Raw genomic sequence first — 26,069 nt, forward strand, 5'->3', positions numbered from 1 at the left:
AAATCGAACATTATTGGACATGGTGCGAAGTATGCTTATTAGTTTTAATCTTCATAAGTCCTTATGGATTGAAGCTCTTAAAACAACAGTGTACATATTAAATCGAGTTCCAACCAAGGTTGTCCTAAGGACACCATTTGAGTTGTTTAAAGGGTGAAAACCGAGTTTGTAACATGTACGCATTTGGAGATGCCATATGATATAAGAGTTATAATCCATAAAAAAGAAGTTGGATCCAATGACCATAAGTGGGTATTTTGCTAGATATGCCAACAGGTCAAAAGCATATAGATTTTATTGTCCATCATATCACACCAAATTTATGGAGTCAAGAAATATGAAATTTCTTAAGAATGACTTGATTAATGGGAGGGATCTATCTCAAAACATTAGTTTAGAGAAGGGTCATAATGATACTTGACCATTTACTTTAGAGAATTAAGTCATTGTCATTCGTAATATTCTTCAAGATCAATCTAACATTACAACACTAGTTGTTACCATTCAACAAGTTGAAAATGACAATATGAACATTCCACAAATAACTGATGACTTAGTAGACCAAGTTGCTCATGAGGACATTGAATAACGTCCTTTTAATGCAATATTAAGAAGATCTACTAAAGCTAGATCAGCTATTCCTAGTGATTATATGCTATATTTACAAGAGTCTGACTATAATATAGGAGCTGAAATTGACCTTGAGACCTTTGCATAGGCTATGAGTTGCGATAAATCAAAATTATGGTATAATGCCATGCATGATGAGAGAAGTTTCATGAAGAACAATGATGTTTGGGATCTTATTGAGTTGCCTAATGGGAAAAGGCCTATACAATATAAATAGGTCTATAAAACTAAGAAAGACTCATTAAACAACATTGAAAGATACAAGGTGAGATTCATTGCTAAAAAATTCAATCAAAAAGAAGGAATCGATTACATAGATACTTTCTCACTTGTGCCTAAAAATGATTCATAACGTATAATTTTGGCATTAGTTGCACATTTTGATTTACAATGCAATAAATGGATGTGAAAACGGCATTTCTTAGTAGTGACCTAGAGAATGAGGTTTACATGAAACAACCAAAAGGTTTCTCCTCTAGCGATGGTGAGCATTTAGTTTGCAAGCTTAAGAAATCCATATATCGATTGAAACAAGCCTCTCGATAGTGGTATTTGAAATTCCATGAGGTAATATCTTTATTTGAATTTGAAGAGAACACCATGGATCAATGCATATATCAGAAGGTCAATGGGAGTAAAACTTGTTTTCTAGTCTTGTATGTGGATGATATTTTACTTGCAAGCAACAAGGGCTTGCTATATGAGGTGAAACAACTTCTTTCTAAATATTTTGAGATGAAGGATATGGGAGGTGCATCTTATGTCATTGGCATTATTGATCAAGATAGAGACCATTATATTTTAGGTCTATCTCAAAGTACCTATATTAAAAAGGTTGTAGAGAGATTTGTGATGAAATATTGTTCACCACGTGTAGCTCCCATTGTGAAGGGTGATAAGTTTCACATGAATCAATGCCCAAAGAACAATTTGGAAAAGGAACAGATGACCAATATTCCTTATGCTTCAGCCGTTGAAAGCTTGATGTATGCTCAGGTCTGTACGAGGCCTAACATAACTTTTGTTGTTGAAATATTGGGCAAATATCAAAGTAATCCATGTTTGGAGCATTGAAAAGTTGCAAAGAAAGTTATGTGGTACCTTAAAGGGACCAAGGACTATATGCTTATGTTCAGACATATTGATAGTCCGGAAGTGGTTGGATATTTAGATGCAGATTTTGCTAGATGTGTTGATTCATGCAAATTTACATTAGGTTATATCTTCATGTTGGCTAGTGGAGCTGTGTCTTGGAGAAGTGTCAAGCAAAGCTTGATTGCCACTTTCACCATGGAGGCAGAACTTATTTCTTGCTTTGAGGCTACTTTGCATGGTGTATGGTTAGAGAGTTTTATCTCAAGGCTTAGATTTATGGATACTATATCTAGGCCATTAAAGATATTTTATGGCAATTTAGCTGCTGTATTTTTTGCCAAGAATAATAAAAGTGGTAGTCGAAGCAAACACATCGACATCAAGTACTTGGCCATTCGAGATTATGTGAAGGACAATAAAGTTGTCATAGAACACATTAACACTGAGTTGATGATAGCTGATTCTTTAACAAAAGGCATGCCACCATTTAAGTTTAAAGATCATGTGTCTAGAATGGGGTTGGGATCGATCATTTAACTCCCATATCTAGATGTTATTGTTTGATGGAACTCTTGTTTATGTTATTTTCTCATTCAATAGTGCACATTTATATTTTGAGAAAATATATATTTTTTGTTAAAGACTAGAAATAAACATGAAGTTTGTTCGTTTAGGTGATGTTATCATATGACAATGGAAATAAAATGCATTGTGATACATGTAAGATAATATTCAAATCTAGAGGACCTATCGACATGATTCATGTATGTTGTTTCTAATTCCTTTTGGGTTTGTAAATATTTGAATGTATGCACCAAGTGGGAGAATGTAAATATTTATTATTTATTATTTAATTAATAAGTATTTATTAATAAATAATTACTCACTATTTATTTAAGGTAAACTACCTAATAATTAAGATTAATTCCTATATTAAAGTTACTAGTGGTAATTGCCCATTAACTTGTATTTGATGGAAACACATTACTAAGGGTGATCCTATCTCCACAATATAAAGTGCTAAGGCTATAACCTTTTCTTATACTAAAAATTATTTACATAAAGAAAAAGTTGTGGCCCTAGCAATTTATATATATATATATATATATATATATATATATATATGTATGTATATATATATTGGGCTTTTGCTCTCTTGGTTATCATGTTAATTCATTTTTTTACACCATCTAGAGGCATGTGATTAAACCAAGAAAATACAGAGCGCTCAACAATCTTTAAGAATCTCTTAGCAATGACTGGAGGTATTTATTAGATTCTATGTAATTCTACATCTACATGGTTCAGATTTTCTCCATGTTATTTAGTTTCTTTCTTACACTTTACACATCAAAAACACCTTCTGACCTTCCAACCTTTAACCAACATCCTAAAACACTCTCTACCAACCTCAAGCCCTCTCCTTTAAGCTTTTCCAGCAACCTCTAAACCACTAGACAACCCCAAATCCCCACCTTTTTTCCACTCAAACACTAAATACAACCCCATTTCATACCCTCTATATCCTTTATCCTTCATCAAAAAAGAAAGCCTCCAACAACTCGTTTGGAACCCCTAATAGTGTCGAGTTTGTAGGTCCTTTCTATCCACTCCAGAAACATTTAGTGTCCCTTGGTGTGCTTAAGAGCCTAGGAGCCTCCTCCTTTACTTAAAACCAACTCTTTTCCTTTTGAATCTTCAAGGGTATACCCCGAAGGTCCAATATCCAGAGTTCAACTTGCTTTCACATTTTTTAATCACTATTTTTATCTTATTTATCATTTTTATTGAGTTTTGGGGGGTTCCATTAAAAAAATAACTTAAAAATAGAAGCTTAAAAGCTTTTATAAGCTTACTCTATGTAGGGTAAGCCTTACCCCCTGCGGCTTTTCCTAAGCACATACAGGTTAAGGGTAAGCTTATAAAAGCCTTCAAGCTTCCTTATTTTAAGGTGTTTTTAGGTATTTGGGGGGTCTTTAATGTATTTTGTATGATGGAATGTTGTTACTCCAGTATGTATAATTTCTGTTTAATATGTTTTAAAATGGATTTGAAGTTAGGTTATTTTTAGGTCAATACATGATTAGGTGCTTAAATGTTCAGATGTTTAGGGTTAAGTGGTTGTGTTTGTTTTCTGTTTTGTTTGAAAATGGTTTGGTTTAGGTCATATGCATAAATTTGGTATCTTTATCCTGACTTAGTTACTTTAAAAGTTGAATTTGTCATTTTGTGTGCCTATTGCCTTAATTGATGTTTTTGAGTGCATAAACTAACTTGTTATCTTCATAGTACAGGTTTAATTAGCCTAAATGGGCTTAAACCTCTTGAATGAGGGTTTAATTGACTTACATTAAATATTAGGACTATTTACATACTTATGTGATTAAGTGTTTATAGTTAATTAGGATGCCAGTTAATTCTCCTTTTATATGTTAATCAATTTTATATTCGCGTTAACTCCTTCTCTTCCTTTCTTTGGATTGAATTTAATCTTGCTTAGTATTAGATTTCACCTCACACATTAAAGAAAAACTGGATTAGATTAATTGATAACCTCACATGTTTACTAAAATGAATCAACTCACCAATTTGAGTTTCCACCTTCCATCTTCCATTCACATAATTAACCTAAGATAAAATGAACTCAGCACTTATATGCTAAATAAAACTGATTCTTACTCCATTACCTTCATATGTTAGATAAAATCTAAGGTAGCAATATACCTATCTCAGTTTAGTGGCACTATGCCTTCCCTTGCATGCTAAGTTAGTATCTCCTTTCCCTTACTCATACATGTTAAAATAAAAATAATAAAATGTCATCATAATAAAATAGGTAGTAACCGAGTTAGGACTAGTACAATTAGGAAAAAAAAAAGCCTTAGAATCTAGTGGAGGCCGGATTCTGTGTCCGGGCGTGTTGGGGTGCCTAATCCATTCTCAGTACGTACATAACTTTCCGAAACCAAATCTCTAATTTGGCAAGGAGAAAGTTAGGCTCTCCACTAGAAATTCGAGCCGCCATACTTTGCACCTCTCTATTGTCCCGGTTATCTTTTTCGGGTGGTGAGTTTCGATCTTCTCTGATAATTTATGGTCACTGCGGTTGTCCCTTAAGGCTTCCTCTCATATGGCTCATTTCGAAACGGGCCTAGTACAAACGAGCAAACCTTTGACACAGTCAAATATAGCTTAGGCGGGCCTTGAAAAGCTGCACTCACACTTACTTTATAAATGATAACAATATTATAATATTCTTAAGCATTTAATCAATATCCAATGATCAATATCTAATTCTTGATCAAACAACAAAGTTTATGAATGATAATAATGAAAATCTCACCATAATAAACTTGCTTTATAACTAGGCCAATGTTTCCTAAAACAATTATGAATTAAATAAGAACAGAAATGATGAGTACCAAAATTTTAGAGACAAACACAATGATAATCCTCTTTCTTGCACTCCAATTGAGATGTTTCAGTCTCAGAACAAGACTATGGTTTCAACCTCTAATTACTAAATCTATTCACATGTAATATTGAGAACTCTAGTAAACAGTTTCTTTATTGTTTCAGACAAGTAGAGAATATTTTTATTTTATTTTTAGTTCTTAGACATAAAATAGGATATTTGATTATTTTGTATAAACTGTATTATCATGTATTAATATGATATTTAATGTCATGATACATAATTTTTTACGAAACGCCTTGTGATTTTATATGATAAGATGATGATAAATGATTGGATGAAGTTGTTTATGGTCTCTTTTCTCTTAGTGTTCTTTTTAAAGAAAAGAAAACAGTGACAATTCATCACTCTTCTATTCTTTTTTCCCTTTTTGAGTATGTAACTATTCACACATATTTAAATATACTTAATTCAACAACTATATTTATAAAATGAAAGTGTTCTCCATGTCTAAGCATTATTTATAATCAAGTTTAAAAAATAACAAATACTAATTTAGATCAAATGTATATCCAATATATACTGGAAGGATAAGAAAATAAGTGAAATAGATAATAACAGTACAAAATATTTAAGAAAATAGTTTTAGATAATAGTTTCATATACTAGTTATATACTAATTGTATATAACTTGGATCTTTTTGCCAATAGTTTGACATATATGTTAAAACAACTAGTAACAACTGTTTTGGAAATTGTGATGCAAAGAATTAAAAGTCTTATAAAAGATACAAAAAATTAAGATACTACCCTTGTAAGAAACAAAGTCTTTTGACCCTACAATACATTACATAATGACCCTTTATTCACAATATATATATATATATACCAAAATATGTAAATTGGATACTAAAAATATGAAACATATACCAAAAGTAGTTTGGAACAATAGCTATATACACAAAACAAATATCAAAATATGTGAAGTGGAAACTAAATGTATAAAATATATACTAATAAATAGTTTAAAATACTGGTTTCAAATATTAGTTATATACCAATTGTATATTAAATATATACAAATTAAATACTAAATATATAAAATAGATATTGAAAGTACAAAACAGATATAAGAAAATAGTTCTAAATACTAGTTTCAGATACTAAATATTGTCGAATTGATATTAAACATGTACTAAAGTATACTAGACATTTTGAAAACATATAGAACAAATCTAATTTTCAAAAGAAAGTGTTACCTTTTCCTAGATATTTCTAATTTTTTATTATATATATATTTTACTAATTCTTTTAAAATTTAAATGGTATTTATGGAGCATATATTAGATTCCTAGAAAAATTAAGATGATAGAAACTAAATTTTTTAAATAACAGATTATTTGCACAATATATTCTGAAAATGCATACTTAATGTATTCATATTTTATTAAATGGATTCCATTAACTTTTACTTTTCTAAATCTAATATTCTCTAAGTTGTAATTCTAGTAGTAACCAAGTGGGGAGTGAATTGGTTGAAATCAAAAGCCAAAAATCAAAACAAGGCGAAAGAGGGATCAAGCACAAATACACAAGAGTTTTACAATGGTTCGGCCAACACTTGCCTACATCCACTCTAAAAGCTTTACTTTAGAATTTCACTATCAAATAGAATTACAGCGTAACTCTATTTGAATTTTTTTATAAGACTAAGAACAAACCGATGTATTTTTTCAAAGGCTCACACTCTAACCCAAGTGTTTCTCCTAGGCTCACACTCTAACCCAATCTAAGATTTTCAATCTTAGTTACAAGAGATATTAAATCCTTATCCAAACACTCAACCTAACCCTTTTAAGCTTTGAATATAAGAATTAATCACTCAGCTATCCAAAGATTCAAACCTAATCTTGAACCTCTAATACAAGATGAAATTGATGAAAATTTTGAGGTTGTTGAGAGTTGATACAAATGGAGGCTCAAACTAAATACTCTTGCTTACCTTTAAATAGTTCTAGGTGAAATGATATTATACCCTCATTAAATGCAAAAATAGATGTTTCGACAACCTTCATAAATGCAGCATCACATGTGGGAATATTCCTTTGGTCGTGAAGCATCAGGATGAAAAACATATTTAAGAATCTGAAATCCATCATGGGTGTGAACAAAAGTACACAGATGGGAAGGTCTTCTTTCACGCCTGGGAATTGTGATTTTTACGGCTAGAGACTCTGGCCGTGAACACTACTGTGATTTCTGAAGATTTGGGGAGTTAATGACCGTGAATTTTTAACTTCATTGCTGGAAATGCTGTCTATGAATCCTTCTATGGTCTTTTAAGATTTCGGGGAGGAAGAATTCTTTGCAGGCATGAATCCTCATTTTCACGATTAGGAAGATAAGCCATGAACACTACTGCCTTTTCTATTGTTTTGAGCTATGAGTTCTTCATGGCTGGGAAATTTTCTTCACGATTATGAATAAAAGTTTACAGGCGTGAATCTGCCCTGTTTTAGAAAGATCAATCTTATATTCTTGCACATAAACACTCAATAAAAAGTTAGTTAATCTTAATTATTTGTGACCATCAAAATATGATTAATAACCCTCAAGGTTTAACATTCTCCCCATTTTTTAAGGTGACAAACAATTAACTCAAAAAGATATTAGAAAAAAGGGTAAAAATGCTTCCCCTTTCAAATAGAGTTTATGCCCATAACTTTATTAAAAATTTATCAACCACAAGATTCATTGAAACCAATTTAAATCACAATAAGTTCACTCATTCAAAATTTCATTAAGCATAATTCATTGATAATAAAAGAGACAATTCATTGATAACAAAAGATACCAAATAAAAGATCAACTACTTCTCCCCCTTTTGGCACCAATAAAACGGAACAAAGCCAATAAGAGGATATAAAAATAAAAGAAGTGTTCCCAAAAGCACTATGCACTACAAACATAAGATGTTTGAAATTTGCAAAACATGAAGAGAATAAAAATAAGGAGGGCCAAGAAATTATTCTTGATGAATGTCACCTCGGCTTGAAGAGTGTCATATCTCCCTTCCATGCTATCAAAACGTGCATCAAATTCTCCAAATTTTGCATCAAGCTTGGCATCAAATGGATGATAATTTATTGCACCTAAGAATTGGAGAACAGGAAGAGTCACCCAATCCATGCCTAAAATCCTTTGAGTCCCTTTCTACCCAAATAGGTTCTCCATTGGCATTAAGAAACCTATACTCATTTGGAGCAACTTCCTTGATTACCTTCATCTTAACCAAATTAGATAGGTCCATTGCCACATTCTCACCAAGCTTGAGTGGAGGGAAGGCATACTCCTTAAGATTAAAGGACTCTAGGAAAAGGGAAATCCTAGTTACTAAACTCACAATAACAATATCACCAACCTTCTTTTGAGCAATGGGGTAGAGTTGGTCCGCTAGCCATCTACTATAAGCAACTTGCTTATTATTGTCCATACACCAAACAAAAACCAATTCAGTTTTTCAAACCAACCCATTGCTCTCACCTCTACCACAAATTGAGAAAGATATAAACGTACAAATATATTTATGGATAGGATCAACTAGAGAGGACGCTTTGGTATCCCAATTCCCACCAACGATGATGAGGGATTGCCAAGGATAATTGGTAAAAACTCCATAATTTCTCACTCATTAAGAGCTCCTTCAAATGGAAAACCAAAGATAATGGCAAATTGGGAGGCAATTAGATTTTTCTCTTCATTCTCTATTTGGAAGGTCATATCCCCATTGGGTCTCAACTCAAAAGTAGAAAGAAGTTCTAATGTGATTTCCATATAGGTTTCTTCTCTAATATTCATAAATTTCATCCACCCATTTCTATTAAGTATATCAACCATTTTATCCTTCAAACCTAATTTGGCTAGAGCATCCTAACTAAATCTTTGAGTAGGAGTGAAATTCCTAGTCTTGAGATAGTCATACCTTTTCTTGTGCTCTTTATTAAGCAAGGATGCCATATAATCAACATTTTTGGATGATTTGCCCTTTCTGGAAATGGTCTTGAATTGTTTTTCCATTGAATAAGGATGATAGGTTGAGTTTTAGGGATTTGGAGGTGAAAGGAGAGAGAGAAAGAGTGATTTGAATTTGGATTTGGATTTGGATTTGAAGTTAATGAGAGAAAAAGAAGGATTTTAAATTTTTTTAAGATGAAAAATGCTCAAATTGGAGGAGTTTTTGAAAGAAAAGATGAATTAAGTGTAAAATATGTTTGGAACAGCTAGTTTTGGAAAAAATCAATTGTGTTTATGCATATTTGAAAAAGAGCCGTTGCTTTTTATTTTTACAGAAATCACACCCGTGAAGAATTGTTCACGGATGTGAAAGCTAAATTTTACAGGTAGGACACTTTCCCGTGAACTCTTGTATCAAAAATTGATTTTTCTGTTAAAAATAGCTTCATAGTTGTGAATGAAAATTCACGGTTCTGAAGCTAGATTTCACAAGTGGGAAGAATTATTTCCAGCCGTGAAACAATGAAAAAACATAAAATTTTAAAAGGTTTAAAACATGTTTTAAACAAGTTTGAGCATAGATTAGGCTTCTTAGGAATTAATATATGCTAAAAATGTACCATATAAGAGTGCTTAATATATATAAAAAATATGAACACTTAAGGTTCACACACTAAGCAAACAAATCAAGGAAAATCATAGCAAGTCACAATAAATTATCAGCGATCATGCCAATTTTCATTTTAATGAAATTCATACTTTTCATTAAGAGGCTTGGTAAAAATATCTGTAAGTTAATGTGTTGTATCAACAAGTTCTAATACAATATCACTATTTTGCATATGATCACATAAGAAGTGATGTCTAATATCTATATGTTTGGTCCTAGAATGTTGAATAGGATTCTTAGAGATGTTAATGACATTAGTATTATCACATTTGATGGAAATATGATCAAGAGAGACTTCAAAGTCTAAAAATTGTTATTCGATCTAAAGCACTTAAGTACAACAACAACTGACGGCTACATATTCAGCTTCGACCGTTGATAAGGCAACTAAATTTCTTCTTACTAAACCAAGAGATAAGATAATTTTCTAGGAATTGACAAGTACCTACTTTTCCTATCTAAGATGCAACCCACATAATCCGCATCCAAATAGCTAATGAAGTCAAATACACTCTTAGGATACCAAAGACCTAAATGTAATATGCCAACAAGATATTTCAAAATTTGTTTCACTGCCTGCAAGTGAGGTATTTTTAGGACAAGATTGAAAGCACTTTTTTAGCATCCATTTGAAACAATTTAAACTTCATATGAGATGCATATGCAAATAATAATTTCATGGCCTCAAAACTTGCAACGGGGGACAAAGGTGTCATCATAATCTATCCCTTATTCTTTTATTGTAGCCTTTAGCTACTAGCCTAGCCTTATTCCTAGTAGTGGTTCCATCTTCATCAAGTTTATTTCTAAACACCCATTTAGTACCAATAATAGGATAATCTTTAGGCCTAGGAGCTAAGCGCCAAATCTTATTTCTCTCAAATTGATTGAGTTCTTCTTGCATAGTAAGTATCCGACTATTTTTATTTAAAGCCTCATCAATAGATTTTGGCTCGATTTGATAGAGAAAGGCTAGATTAATAATGTTTCTAAGAGATGATCTAGTAGTTACCCTTTTGATGGTTCACTAATGGTTTGATCTTTGGGGTTATCCTTCTTGAATTCTCAATCTTTATCAAAGTTAGTATGCACTCAAGGGGATTGACTAGGAGACATCTCGTCCACTTCCACTTCATATGGCTCCATGCTTGTTTCTCCTCTTTAGTCCTCATTTGAAATGATAACTTATTACTGAGTTGAGGGAATGTCAAAGATATCTATATCATTATCAACAAGAACTACCTTCCCGGATCAAGTGTAGCGTTAATATATCTTCCCCTAAGCATGATAATCATATAGATTAAGCTCCCCCTTAAACTAATAATCTTTTTTGCGATTAACAAATACAAGGGTGAGACCACTTATTATTAATAGGAATAAGGACAGAAAAGTAAAGGTTTCTATTAAATAAACATATACAATTTAGAAAATAAGCATTTAAGTGTACTTAATATAAATATTTACTCACAATTAATGAGGTTCATTGTTGAGTGAAGAAGAGATACCACTTAAGAATAGAATTGCAACTTAACTTCCACTAGCACATTTCTTTGATACTAAGATCAGTTGAATCTCTTTAAACTTATTGGAAAGTTGTAAATACTTAATTCTTTAACTTTGATCATAGTTCTTAGTACGCTTCTCTCTCATTAAGAGCTCTTGAGTATTTTCTCTTTGAGATTACTTTGTACTTCATTTATATTGTCTATACAAAATAGAAGCACAAAATAGCTACCTTTCAAGAAGCAAAAGGTTAGCTTAATCAAGAATAAGATGTATTCATCTTAAGACTAAAATTGACTTTTCATCAATTTAAGGATAAAGAATATTTTGAAATCTTTAGGAACATGAAAGTAGAAATTCAAATTATTTTAATCAAAGTAAGGCAATAGATTAATATACTTCACTTTTTCTTTCCAACTCTAGCATTATCAACATTTAGACTCCTCCTAAGACCATGCATCTTAATTTCACTCAGATTTCTCAAACTTGATACATGTCTTCCCTTTTTTTTAAGCATCATGCAAAAACATTCTCCTTGAAGTATATCTACAAGAATCTATAAGTTTGGTACCCTTTAACGTATTTGTCCTTGAGGGTTAGCATTAACAAGATAACAACTAATTCTCTATGGTGATGTCAATAGTTGAACAAATTTAGCATGTATTAAATTAAAGGAGTGCATAATTAAATGGTTATTACCCATCAAATTATACAAAACCTCAAGGTTGACACATCAACGTACAACATGTATGCACAATAAAACATTTAACACATGCATATTCAATAAATAATCTCTCACAAACACATCAAACATATAAAATCAAAACTAAAGTTTATAGTGCCATTTTTGCCTTAATTTTCTTGATCTTATATTGTTGATATCCATATTGAATGATGAGTTCTACTTTACCAATCCATTTTGAGAGACTTCATATGTTCTTCATTTTTCTCTCTCATTTTAGGTCTTTATTGATGGCAATCTCCTCATGAGCTCTTCAATCTCCAAATGGAGATGGTATGCTTGCACCATTAAAGCTCATATATCCATTCCAATACCTTAGAGTTTGATGCCAATTGAAATACTTTAGCCTTTCGTTGTTGTCAATTTGTTTATTTCCTCTAAGTCTTTTTTTTTACCTTGCATCAAATAAGAAGAAGATGATTTTCTAGGTACCCAATTTTCTTTGGGTCCTTAGTTATTAGTCTTAGAAACTCATACCATCTTAGTTTTGGATTGTTTCCTCTTAAAAGCACTATCATAAATAAAATGACCATTTCTATTACAATAAGAGCAATGTCTAATAAATAGTTTAGCATTAGATGAATGGACATATGCATTGTAAGAATAATAATATCCCTGAAATTTATGTGCAATGCCGTGCTTACTACTCAAATGAAATATATTCTTAAATGTTTGCATAATGATAGTATATATGCTTAGGATGATCATGTTTCACATGAGAAACCTTAGCATCATTCAATTGTGTGCTAGTTGATGCATGATCATTTGAAGAATGAGATGTTTTTACAAAATTAGTCTTGTATGTGCTAGGTGAGGCATCATTTTAGCCTAATTCTTGTCTTATGCAAGATGTTCTTTGAGAATCTAGCAAAGCATCTAGATTTTCTTTTTCTTTTGTAAACTTTGGAAGTGAAGACTTTAAATCAACAATCTTATTCTTAAGAATTTCATTCTTTCTCAAAGTTTTGTCAAAACTTTGTGACTTCACCAAAAGCTCTTATGTTTTCTTTCCTAAAGTACTTTTTGATGAAGCTAAAGAAAGATTCTCCTTTTTCAAAAACTCATTCTTAATTTTTAATTTTTTAATTTTAGTTTTGAAATATTTATTTTACTTTCTAACTTTCTCAAGATCATTTTGCATAGACTCTAATGCAACTAATAATTCATTATATTAAAGTTGATAACCATTGCAATCATCATCATCATCATTGATATTAAACTTAGGACTTTATGTTATCTCATTAACTTTTTCTATGGAGCACTTACTTGTTTGGTCATATCTTGAAGATATTGAAGATGAGCAATTTAAACTTATTTCTCCTTTTGATTGTGTCTCTTTATCATCTTTAAAGGAAAGTAAGAATATGTGATCATCCATAAAGCAATCATGAGATTTCTTTTTATTCTTCTCTTCTTGTTTTTTGGTTTTCTTCACAAGTTCATTCTCTTCATATATAGTGTTAGTGTTATAAATAGAATTAAGACCATTCCAAATATCCTTAGCACTACCTTCGTGATACAATTTTTTTAAAAGCATTTCAATTTAAAGAATTGCTTAAAATTCTCATGGCTTTGATGTTTAACAAAAATTATTGTTAATTATGAGCATGCCATTGATTTTTGGGTTTGATAATCCAAGCACCATTTTCGATAATATCCCATAAATCAACATCATCACTCATGAGGAAATTTTTCATACTTTGTTTCCAAAATAAAAAATTCTACCATAAAAAATGGAGGTTTGTTTAATGAATAATCTTATTTTGAAATAAACCCATTTGAGGTTGCCATAGATCAACTTTTAGACGATTAAGTCTTGTATCAAGAGCACTGGCTCTGATATCAAATATAATTCTAGGAGCAACCAAGAGAGAGGGTGAATTGGTTGAAATCAAAAACCAAAAATCAAAATAAGGCAAAAGAGAGATCAAGCACAAAAACAATACAAGGATTTTATAATGGTTCGGCCAACACTTGCCTACATCCACTCCTCCAGCTTCACTTAAGAATTTCACCATAAAAAAAATTACAACCTAACTCTATTTGAGTTCTTTTACAAGGCTAAGAACAAACCCAAGTATTTTCTAAAGGCTCACACTCTAATCCAAGTATTTTTCTAGGCTCAACTCTAACCCAATCTAAGATTTTCAAATACAAGAGCTATTAATTCTTTAGTCAAATACTCAATCTAACCCTTTTGAGCTTTGAATACAAGAATTAATCACTTAACTACCTAAAGATTCAAATCCAATCTTGAATAATTAATACAAGATGAAACTGATGAAGATTTTAAGGTTGTTGAGAGTTAATACAAATGGAATCTCAAAATAAATACTCATGCTTACCCTAGAACCATTTCAAATGAAGTTCTAGGTTGAATAGAGACGTTATATCATCATTAAATGCAAAAATAGTCATTTCGACAACCTTCAAAAATGCAACTTCATGGGTAGGAACATTCTTTCATGGCAGTGAAGCATCAACGCAAAAAGTAAATATAAAAATTTATAACTGTTATGAGCGTGAAAAAAGTTCATGGCTGGGAAGGTCAACTTTCAGGCTGGAAACATTAGTTCACGGCTGAAAACTCTAGCTGTGAAAACTATTGTGATTTTTGAAGAATTAAAGAGTTAGCGCTTTTCATGGGTGTAAATTTTTCTTTACAGCTGAGAAAATTTGTTCATGGCCGTGAATTTTTAACTTTATGGTTGGGAATGTTGGCTATGAATCCTTTTGTGGTTTCTTCAAATTTCAGGGAGGAAGGATTCTTCACGGACATGAATCCTAGTTCATGATTGTGAATCCTCATTTTTACGATTGGAAAGATAAGCCATGAATGCTACTGACTTTTATGTTGTTTTGAGCTGTGAGTTTTTCATGGCTGGAAATTTTTCTTCACGGCTAGAAAACTAAGTTTCACAACTGTGAATAAAAGTTTTTCATGATCATAAATAAAAGTTCACGGGCGTAAATCTACCCTGTTTTGGAAAGATTAATCTTCTTTCCTTGCCCATAAAAATACTCAATATAAAAGTTAGTTAACCTTAATTGTTTATGACCATCAAAATAGAATTAATAACTCTCACAACATAAGTGTAACTTTAATAATTTTATAGAATAATAAAATAACTATCATAATGATTTTTTTTTAATTTCTAATAATAGTGGGTATTATTATATATAAACCTTGAGGAAATCAATCAATTGAAACTATTATAATATCTATTGCTACTCAAGGAAAATGTAATTAAAATAAGTTAAACAAATTGAGATTTGGTCAAAAGATACCAAATATATACCTAGTATATACTAAACATTAATCTTTACATTTATAAATCAAAAAAGATTTTTATGGTTGTTTTTAGAAAAGTTTTAAAATATATAATAAATTATATTCTTAATATTCAGCATAATATAATTTTAATTTGTAATTTTACATTTATGATTTATAAAAAATTTCAAAACATAGTCTAGTTTTTACAATATATAACATTTTGTATGTATTTCTTTTAACATATATTATTTCCTATATTTTTGTAGAGAATATATACTATTTTTCTGAAATTTATATTTACATGTGATTTTTATATCTAAACATTAAAATTCAATTTAGAAGATGACATTGAATTATCAATTCTAATTCAATTTCACCAAAACTTTCAAAAATCTACCTAAAAAATTAAGATTGTTAATAGTCAGTCTTTTTTTTCTTTAAAGAATGGAAGCAGAACTCTAATATTTAATTTTGTTCACTTATTAATCGATTTTAATTCCAAAATCGTTGCAAAAGTAATATCGATTTTAGTTCCAAAGTCATTGCAAAATAGGGTAGACAGAGGACGGGGTTGTAGTGGTTGGCTACGTGGAAATGGGGAGAAATGAAATATTTTTAGATGGAGATGATATAGTACAATATTTTTAAAAGAAAAATGTTTTACTAATTAAAATTATACTTTTAGCTTTTTCTTTAGGATGTTTGTGTAAAATTCTATATGAAAAAATGGTAGAAATCCATCCAACAGAAGGACAAGGATGGATGTAGCAGAATAAAAGGCTCCTACTAAGTTTGGCCTCACTAGAAAGTAGAGGGAACTCACAGAAAAAAATATATGAGATATCTTCTGGTTAGTTTCTGCATTTCACATTTCTTTGATTGTGAAAAGTAAATATAATTCTAACAACCAAAATATTGAACCTGCTGAAAGAAGTTCAAGGAGTCATTGTAAAATGTCATAGTACTTGTGAATGTCAAAGATCAAACCCAAATGAAGTGGGTGGTAGTAGAAGGACAAAAAGTTACAAAGCTTAATCAAAATTGAAAATCTGCCTAAAGGATTATAAAAGTATTGAGAAAATGCTCAAGATATAGAATAATTTTATACATCTTTCAACCTTTTTGTTTATAATTGGAACTGATATATGGTACAGAAATCATTTCCAACATGAACAAAAAAGGCCAAGGCTTTTGCAAACATGCACCAATGAGAATTAAACATGCATCACACACATCATTTCACAGGTTATAAAAGCAGCGATTTTGCAAGGGCTAAACTCTCAGTGCATATGATAAACAATAACCATCTAACAGACACCCTGTAGTCTTCAAGATATCGGGTTTTATTAAATCGCAAATGACAACCAATTGAAAAAAGAAATACAGACGAATAACAAGTTCGGAAACCAACTTGACAAAAGAAATGATGAAACTAAATAAGATTTAATCACAAGGATGAACCTTTCTCCTCCAGAGATTCTCTAACTGCCTTCAAAAGAGATGGCATCAACTTCTGATTGGTAACAATAATGCCTGTGTCAAGATCCAAATATCTTCCTCTAGAAAAATCTAATGGATTCCCTGCAGCATCTGCTGCCACTCCCCCAGCCTCTGCAAAAGTTAATTGACATGCATTTTAGAAAGAAAGTAAATGCCAAAATTTCAATCAAAGTCGACAATGTTCCCAAGCTCGCCCAAGCATGGAGGTAACTATGGGGAAAAAGAAAACGAAAACCTGTCACAACTATATATCCAGCAGCATGATCCCATATTTTCTCACGGTAGCCTGCCCGAGGGAAACGAAGATATATGGCCCCATCTCCTCTGGATAGAGCACCATACTTTGCTTGGCTATCAATTCTAACTGGTGGAGCTTTGACACCAAGTTTCTGCCCACAAATTATCATAATTTATTTATAGAAGATTGAACCAAACCTAGATATCTCCATCCTTTTTCTTTATGAGTAGAAGGGGAGGTGGGGGAGTGCGTGGGGTTAGATTTAGATAGGTAGGGAAAAGGATAATAATCATACTTTTGCAATTGAGCTAGATAAGTCGTGCATAGAGTGTGCTGCTTCATATGATTCAAAGAATGATGCTTCTTCAGGATTGTCAATTGCACTGACCTGCACCTGTACAGAAGTAGAAAATAGGTTTTGATATCTGTCCAAATTAATGCAAGTATTACTTTGAAGCAATATGCATCCATGCTGACCTTCATTGCTGATGAACTATCCAGTGATTGCATGTAAGTTCCAGCACCAAGTTTAGCATAGAAGAGGCAACCAACTTCACCATTTAGAGCATGTTGATTGGCATCAGCAATAGAAGCTAAAGGAAGATTTGGACACGCCAGGGCACCCAATACTACTTTCCCTTCATCTAGCAATCCTAACGCAATTGCATATTGATCTCCTCTTACAAACCTATTTTAAAATCTAATTAGCCAGTTTTTTTTTTTTCTTTTGGTTTTTGAAAAACAAAGAAGACAAACATAAGCACATGAAATATAAACATATACTTGTGTCAAATTACCTCTTAATGGCTAGTACACATATCCTAAATACACCCTACTGACATCTTCGCAATAACAAGACCAAGAAAGAATACATGCTCTACCACAATGCCGAAATCGATCATCAAATATTAATGATGCATTTAAATTGCTATTTCTATTTCTTTTCTTTCCTTCTTTTTTCCTTTTTTTTCTTTTTTTTCTTTTTATATGGTCTAAATTTTAAATGCTCTAATCTGCCGTAGACATTTTTATTTGTGACATTTAAGTCAAATGTATTTCTTGATCTATATAATTGTTCATGATTGCTCAATATCTAATAACTGCTATAAATAATAAAGAAAAAAGGGGGCTAGAATGAAGAGAATTAAAGAAGAAAATTATATGAGGGCAAAGAAAGAGATAATAACCGAAAGGATTTTCCTTGGATGATACACATAAGTAGATACCAGCCCTTTTTGTAAAAAGCACGCATGCATTGTAGGCAAAAACACAGTATATTCAACAGGAACAACCAGAATGTCCAAATATCAACAAAAGCATATTAGGAGTCATTAATCATAACATTTGCAAGAGTTTTTTAATAAGAATCTAAGTGAAATATTTTCATCTGATTCGACTAGCCATTAAATAATTATTTATAAGTAATATCATCCTATTTCAACATTAAAGATGCAAACTTCCCAAATGGTAAGATGTAAGCAAGTTATGCATTTAGGCTACAACCATTCACACCACATGAAGGTTCAACTCACCCTTTAGTGCCATCTATGGGGTCCAAGACCCAATGTCTTCCATGAGAACCACCTTCAGATTTGCCACAGTCAATGGCCCTAAGCACATCGTCTTTGGATAATGTAGAATCACCATATGATCCATCACTAGCTAGAGTATCATTGACAAGTTTTGTAATGCGATCTAGAGTTTCCTGGGCATCATCCTTACGAAGATCTCCTGAATCCTACCAACCATTCCAAGAAGGAAAAGCAATGAGTGCACTAACTCAATAAGATTGATGAAGTAACAATTAATGCAAAAACAACCAATTAGAAAGCAATAACCATGTTTCTAATCTTCCAAGCTACCAACAAAAGAACTATACCATTTGATCCTTCTATTAGTCCAAAAAGAATTGCATAAAAAAATATGCATCATTTGATTATTGCCATTACTCCATTGATTCTATATGACTTATACCACCCTTTCCCATTTGATGGGGTCAAGAGTTGTTTTTTACTTCACAACTCGTCATGCTAGATCTTGCATCTATCTAAACATTACAAATAGATAAACAGACTTATCGATTCACACCAAATATCTTTCTATAGTACAATGATGGTATCAACTTCGATGGCCATGTTTTGTTCTATTCGGCATAGTTGTTAAAGGTGAAAGGCGCACCAAGGCAATAAGGGCTCTTGGTGCCTGAGGCGCAAGGCGAGGTGTGCGCCTGATAGAAATGAGGCGTAACAAATAAAATAAAATAAAACTAGGACTAATAACACAACCCATGCATAAAATAAAAAACATAACACACAACCAAAGAAAAGAAATAAAAAGATCCTGACAATCATGTTCAAGAGGCATTTAACAAACAACAAAAATGCATGTTCAAAAGTGATGATAAAAGTAAAACAGTCTTATATATAACTGGAAGTTCTAGATAGTAGAAATCCTAAAGCATCTTCTATTACTAATTTATTTTAAGTCTATAATTATGGTTTTGGTCCTACTCTTACACTTCTAGGCAATTCTTCTCTTCTTTTTCTTGATCAATGTCTTTTTGCCTTAATCTTCTTTCTTCCTTTTTTAAAATTTTTGTGTGGAGATAATTAGGTGTGGGTAAGCCTACATATTCTATATTAAGTCTATGATGAAGGGTTGAGATCATTATGTCTTAAAAGAAAATAAAAAAACAAATAAAGGTCACAATATTACAAAAGCACGCCTCGCCTGTGCCTTACCTTAGGTCTGAAGTGCACAAAGGCGCATGCCTTTCACAACTATGTTATTCGGAAGAATAAAATTAAAATAGTAAAATAGAAATTATCTTTTGGAGAGATGGTCGAGTGATTGATAGCTCTGGCCTTGAAAACCGGTATAGTCACAAAGAACTATTGAGGTCTGTATCCCTTTCTCTCCTTTTCTCAATGAATAGATTTATGTCTTTATTGGTTTTGACCGGCCCTGAATCGCATATATATATATATATATATATATATATATATATGTGTGTGTGTGTGTGTGTGCTGCTATGCGCTTTCTCGCTTGCTATCTCTTTGCCTTTCGTTTTCGATCTTTCTATCAGTAAGCCTGCTAATGGATTCTACATTAATCCTCTCAAACCTACTAATTGGTGTACTTGAGATGCATTTCCCCTAGCTCCCGAAAATGACATTATATGGATTGGATTAAAGGGTTCCGTCATCCTAAAATTAAGATTCATTTCTTATTGCAAATATTCACTTGTAGCATTTTATTAGGAATTGATGATCTTTTAACAATACCTTCTAAGGGATGACTAGTTCATATAAATATATATATAAAACAGAACAATCATATAAGTTTTTATGCTACAAAAAAAAAAAAAAAAACTCTTCCACATCCCCGAGAAATCCAAAATTGCAAATACTGACCTCCTCAGCCACCAATGAGAAAGGCTCTGAAGGAAGCTCCCTCTGCAGCACTAAACTAACAAGTGCTTGTGAGCCTGTATCATAAAAGGAGTTAAAAGATAATAGAAAGGTAATTAGCTGCACTTACATTTCTTATATTAAAGTTCAAGGCTAAGACATACATATATAAAATATCAACATCATCTAAATCAGGAAATATTTACAAGACACTTCATTTGAAACAATAAAAAGTGGAGAAAATGGTACTAGAACCGAAAGCTTGAGATTGTTAAGCAATTTTTAGATTCATACAAATGAAACAAAACAAGAGTTATTGCAACTAATGTAGCTCTCCATCATGATGCACAACCTTTTAAGCAGATTGTACTAGTACATGTCAAAATGATGACCAAACAGTAAGCATGATATAGGACTAATAGCAATGCAAGGGTTTAAACTTATGACTCAATCGGATGTTACAATATTGAGCCTGTAGAATAACAAATTTATTTTGAATATAAAAGATGTGCTACAAGACTATATATATATATGACAAATACAAGATAATGCAAGATAAAAACAAACATTATCATACAAAGTAATTATCTAAAAAGGAATTCTTATCCTAATCCTTTACAGAGCCATATCAGTCAAACTAATAGAATTGGCTTGCACTAGAACGAGTTCTTGGAATAAATTAGAAAATGACTAAAATTCACATGCATATAAACATTCAACTTAATATACACCATATCACAACTCTCAACATCTAAAAGAGCCATCCATCTGTAAGAAATTAAGATTTTCTAGTTGCATTGTCTAGAAGCCTTTTATCTTTTGTAAATGGGCAAGTTGTGAAACAACTTTAAAAGCAGGTCTGATGATAAGTAAAGATCTCTTCTAGAAAAGAATGTTGAAATACTTGTCACAATATTTAATGCATAAACTATAATGCTATTGAGAAAAGACTAAGAAATTTGAATAATAAGTAAACAATCTCATTTACAATAGACCTAATTACAATTAAATCCTGAATTTTATATTTTTTAACAATTTTATTTAATTGTTTCAAAATTTTAAAATAAATACTCATTTTTTAATTTATTTTCAAAAATACTTTCCGATGACAATTTTTAAAGTTTGCACAGTAAAAAAATGATGTAGGAATTTGATTGTGCTTATTAAAATAATAATATAATCAGTAAAAATAGTTTATCATAGACTTAATAATATGATCATTAAAAATCTCATGTATGTGTATTCTTTCACATATTTTACATCTAAATGCAATAAATTTTTTATTAACTCACAAAATTTTATGTTAGTAAGCAAAATTGACTTGCCACGTCATTTTTCTTATTGTAATATTTCAAAAATTGTTACTGAAAAGTGTTTTTGAAAATAAATTGAAAGCCTAGGTATTTGTTTTAAGATTTTGAAACAATTGGATAAAATCGTTAAAAAGTGTAAAGTTCAAGATTTAATTAGTAATTAAGCCTTTACAATAAAGACACATGCCATAGAAAATACTAACAAAGAAAAAAGAAGGAAAATGGAAATTTTACATTACAAACAAAAAGAATGGAAATGAAATAATAAATTGCGCTTGTAAAAGAAATGGATGCATAAGAAGGTTTAACAACAAACCATAATCAGCCACTGTGACAGGACTTTTATCTAATTTTGATTGGACATCTGATTGCAATAGAGCTTTTTGCACCTTCTGAACAAGAAAAAGTTAAAACCAAATACATGGATTCAGCCTCATGTAACAAAAAATTTCTATTAAATGATGCAACAAGAAGTTAATATATATATGTGTAACATGAACTGATCAAGTATCGATTCAAGGTTAAAACATGGAAATGACACTAAACAAGATTGATCACACAAAGTAAAGTATAAGAGAACCTATGACCATACTTATAATTTATGGTATTGCATGTGCAATGATTGTGCTAAATATATTCTTCATATTCTAGAAAAACGGAAGCTCAAACTTTCCAAGGTTCCTTTGACAGTCCAAAAGTCCAAGGGAATCTTACGATAGGAAAGGGAAGAAAAACAGCATGGAGGTCCTGCATAGGTGTAAGAAGTGTCAGACTCATGGGGATTTCATCTATATGCCCCTTCAATATCTTTATTTGACACACGAGTCTGATCATACAGTTCTTCCTAGAGTCAAGGTCACCATTTTGTTAGCAAAGGCAAACTCAACCAAATTTTAACCAGCAGTGTACCTTTTAATAGGAATTTCCAGCATTTATAAGATTCATATACATTTAAAATACAAACAAGTTAAGAGAAATATTTCCACAGTAGTTGGATGAGAGAAGGTAGGCATACTACATTTGACACTACTATTTGGGAACGAAATCTCTTCTGAAATAACCTATTAGAGCAATTCATAAGTTTTCGTGTAACCAAAAATAAAAAGACAAAAAGAAAAGCTTTATCTTTTATTTTCAATTAAAAAAAAAAAGAACTTCAGAAACAAAGATCCATTAAGGAATTTTAAGAGTTAAATTCTGATAAGGTTTTTTGCTTATTACCTTTAATCTAGCCGCTTTTTTCAAAAGATTGGGTTCAGAATTATTAGAAGAATTTTTTAGGAAGAACAGATTCTTTTTCTGAGCTTCCCAAGAGTTTATTTCGCTACTAGTAAATAAGAATATAGAAATAATAGTGGGTTCCATCGTTTCTATGGTTACTTCTTAAATGGCGAGGTCTTCTCCAACAAGAAAAGGTACAAATAAAGAAACTATGGAAGTTGTTTCTAAAGATAGACCAGCTATCCCTATGGATAGACCAGTTGCGCTGCCTTAAGATGGTTCCTCTCCCTACTCGATGTTGTCCTAGCTGAGCTTCAACTCCTTCATTCTAAAAGACCGAGGAGGGAGCACAAACAGCAAAATTCAATCGAGCTAAGACTTATTTCCAACTAAACCAAATCAGTTAGAGAGATCCATTTGCACCAATCTGCTATATCCTTCGCACTGTCATCTTCCTATACATGAGATATGATGCACAAGAAATGGAACAAATGATGCTGCCCAACTTCACTGAGCTCAATTTCATCTCAGTAAGTGAAATAGTTAGGGTGTTCATTTTATTCACAATTTTACTATTTGTTTGCAAATGAACTTTTAAGCCTCAATTCTATTAACAGCAGTTTTACTGCAAAAGTTTGTCAGCTATAACAGGCTGTTATGACTTAACAAAGAAGCAAACAACAAAAACAATTTGGTCATAGATTCCAACTGCTAAAATCAGAAGAAAAAAATGCTGTTGAGAATTTAACTTTGCTATGTATTAAACCGGTACTATCACAACCTACAAGTCGGATTTTTTGCAGTCATAACGCCGAGAACATAAGCATCACACGCTTTAGCTCATTCTAAAATCTAGTATAGCTCCCAACCAGCTAACTCCATATCTCAGTTCAATTTTGGTCAAACAAAAAAAACCACCCAACAAAATGAAACAACAAAAGCAACAAGAATCAACAAATTCACAGCAATTTTATTGCTCAAGTAACTGATTTAAGTACTGGGTTACCCTCAAATAAATAACTGCAGTTAAAACAATAATACTACTAATAATAAAAAAAAATGCCATCAAACACCAATTAAGCAAATCATAATAATAAAAACAAGGGAGATATAAGAGATGCCTTGCAGAGACGGGCAGACAGAGAAGCGGCCTTCTTAGCAGCAGCAAGCTCCTTTTCATAAGACATTGAAGAAGAAACTGAAAGAGGTCTAAATGAGACGAGTGAAGTTTTGGTGTTGGAGAAAAGAAGAGGGGCAAGAAATGGGCTTTTGCTGTTTGTAATTTTGGGTTTCGCAATGCTTAAACCATTAATACAAATCATCTCTTTTTGCTGCCTTGCGGTCACTTGATTTTCGTTTTTGCGATTTTGATTACGATGGCAAAGACATTGTTGACTATTGCCATTCTTATAAGATGCCTTTTGTTTAATTTTTCTTTCTAATAATTATTTCACAGCATGTTTGAATTGAATGGACTTCTTTGAAAAGACAAAAAGGTTTGACCATATTAAGTTTCATTTCTTTGTTTTGGTGGAATTTTGTTTTTTTAAATTTAAATAAAAGCTCTATCTGAGCCTTCTATTTTGACTAATATACAACTGCAAAAACCTTTGAGGAAATGTGAAAGTTATAATTGAGTCAACTTTAGACATATGGCATTATACAATTTAATAAGTAGGCATATTTTATATATATATATATATATATATATATATATATATATATATATATATATTTCTGTTATTTTGTTATTTAACTCGTGAATGTATTAAGAGGAAAAGAGTTCTTGTTTGTTGATTGATTAGAGGGAAGAGAAAACCTCTTGTTAATTTGATCTTAGATTTTAGGAAGTTAAAGTGTTTGAAAGTTATTCAGTGCCCATTTGGCATTGCATTTTGACTTAAGAACGAAGGGTGAAAGCCAAACTTGGTTTTCAATTATATTTAGTTAAATTCAAAACTGAGTTTTTAAAAATTGCAAAACCAAGGTTTCCTAAAAGAACCTAAAGACCAACTTTTCCTTCAACCAGCATTCTGGTAGAATACGGGTATCAATTTTTGATTTTGTAAATGACAAAAATATCCTTATTCAATTAAAAAAATTACCTTTATACCATTATATATGAACAATTTTTTCTCATCTTCTCTAAAAAGCAAAACCAAACTGTTGATTGAAAAAAGAATGCCTAATTACCTAAAAATCCTGAACTTTTAACTTTTTAATAATTCTAGCTAATTGTATCATCTTTTTTTAAAAAACACTCGAGTTTAAATTTTTTTCTATCAAAAAGACTCTATGGTGGTGGAGGATTGATCAAGACAGTAGTTTGACTCTGATATGTATTAAAAAAAAAATCTTGCTTAGTATTTCATACTGTCTCATTTACCAACATCATAACTCAATGTTTAACTTAGTAAAAGTTTAAAAGAAAAAGAAAAGAAAAAGGCAATTGTTGTCTTTACCCAAAGAAAACATAAACTAAGCCTAACTCTAAATTTTAGCATTTACGCTTTACAAATCAAAAGGATTTACTCATTGAAGCTAGGGTTTATGGTCCCTTTGTCGATTATGGTTGTTTGATGACAACGTGTGTTTCTTTATAGTGTCCGATTAAAGATTTTTATTCAATTTCTATGATTTGTGATCCTATTATTGATTCTGTGTGAAGCATTATAATCATTAAAGTATTAATTTTTGAATGCTAGTTCCAAACAAAAGAAGATTTAATTAATTAATCTAATTAATTAGTATACCAAAGAATGATTAAAATCCCTCTTCTTAAAAAGTCACCATGTCGCCCCATATAAGCCCTATATACATATTAGCTTTAATCATATTCGTATAGAAATAAGAAATCAATCAACCTATCTACTTCTTAAGTTAGGTTTTGGTTTCTCCTTGTGTGACTTTGCAAAGACAAAGATATTTGGATACTTAAGGTTATGTTTAGGATATTATTAAAAAAAAGTGTGACAATGATACAAGTATTAATGGTTTATGTTTATGCACTAGGACTGAGCATGAGATTTGGAGATGCTAGACTA

At 31.3% G+C, this 26,069-nt stretch overlaps 1 protein-coding gene across 1 annotated transcript; it reads right to left on the reverse strand.

Moving 5' to 3' along the window:
• Positions 1 to 16,604: 16,604 nt before the first annotated feature.
• Positions 16,605 to 24,434, reverse strand: LOC107261021 (SAL1 phosphatase-like). The gene is made up of 8 exons (XM_015717506.3): positions 24,147 to 24,434; positions 22,121 to 22,196; positions 20,495 to 20,568; positions 18,614 to 18,819; positions 17,559 to 17,769; positions 17,377 to 17,475; positions 17,079 to 17,232; positions 16,605 to 16,954 (listed from the first exon to the last, which is right to left on the reverse strand). Exons 1-8 carry the CDS (start codon positions 24,345 to 24,347, stop codon positions 16,791 to 16,793), a joined length of 1,185 nt encoding a protein of 394 aa, XP_015572992.1. The 5' UTR covers positions 24,348 to 24,434; the 3' UTR covers positions 16,605 to 16,790.
• Positions 24,435 to 26,069: the final 1,635 nt, after the last annotated feature.

The sequence above is a fragment of the Ricinus communis genome, chromosome 7, assembly GCF_019578655.1.
Source record: "Ricinus communis isolate WT05 ecotype wild-type chromosome 7, ASM1957865v1, whole genome shotgun sequence".
NCBI classification, from domain to species: Eukaryota; Viridiplantae; Streptophyta; class Magnoliopsida; order Malpighiales; family Euphorbiaceae; genus Ricinus; species Ricinus communis.

Excerpts from the sequence above, each read along its gene's own strand:
- LOC107261021 (XM_015717506.3), bottom strand. The coding sequence starts at position 24,347 with ATGATTTGTATTAATGGTTTAAGCATTGCGAAACCCAAAATTACAAAC. Across the intron at positions 17,770-18,613 it reads CCCATAGATGGCACTAAAGG|GTTTGTAAGAGGAGATCAAT; the intron begins GTGAGTTGAACC and ends ATTTTAAAATAG. Across the intron at positions 17,476-17,558 it reads ATAGTTCATCAGCAATGAAG|GTGCAGGTCAGTGCAATTGA; the intron begins GTCAGCATGGAT and ends ACTTCTGTACAG.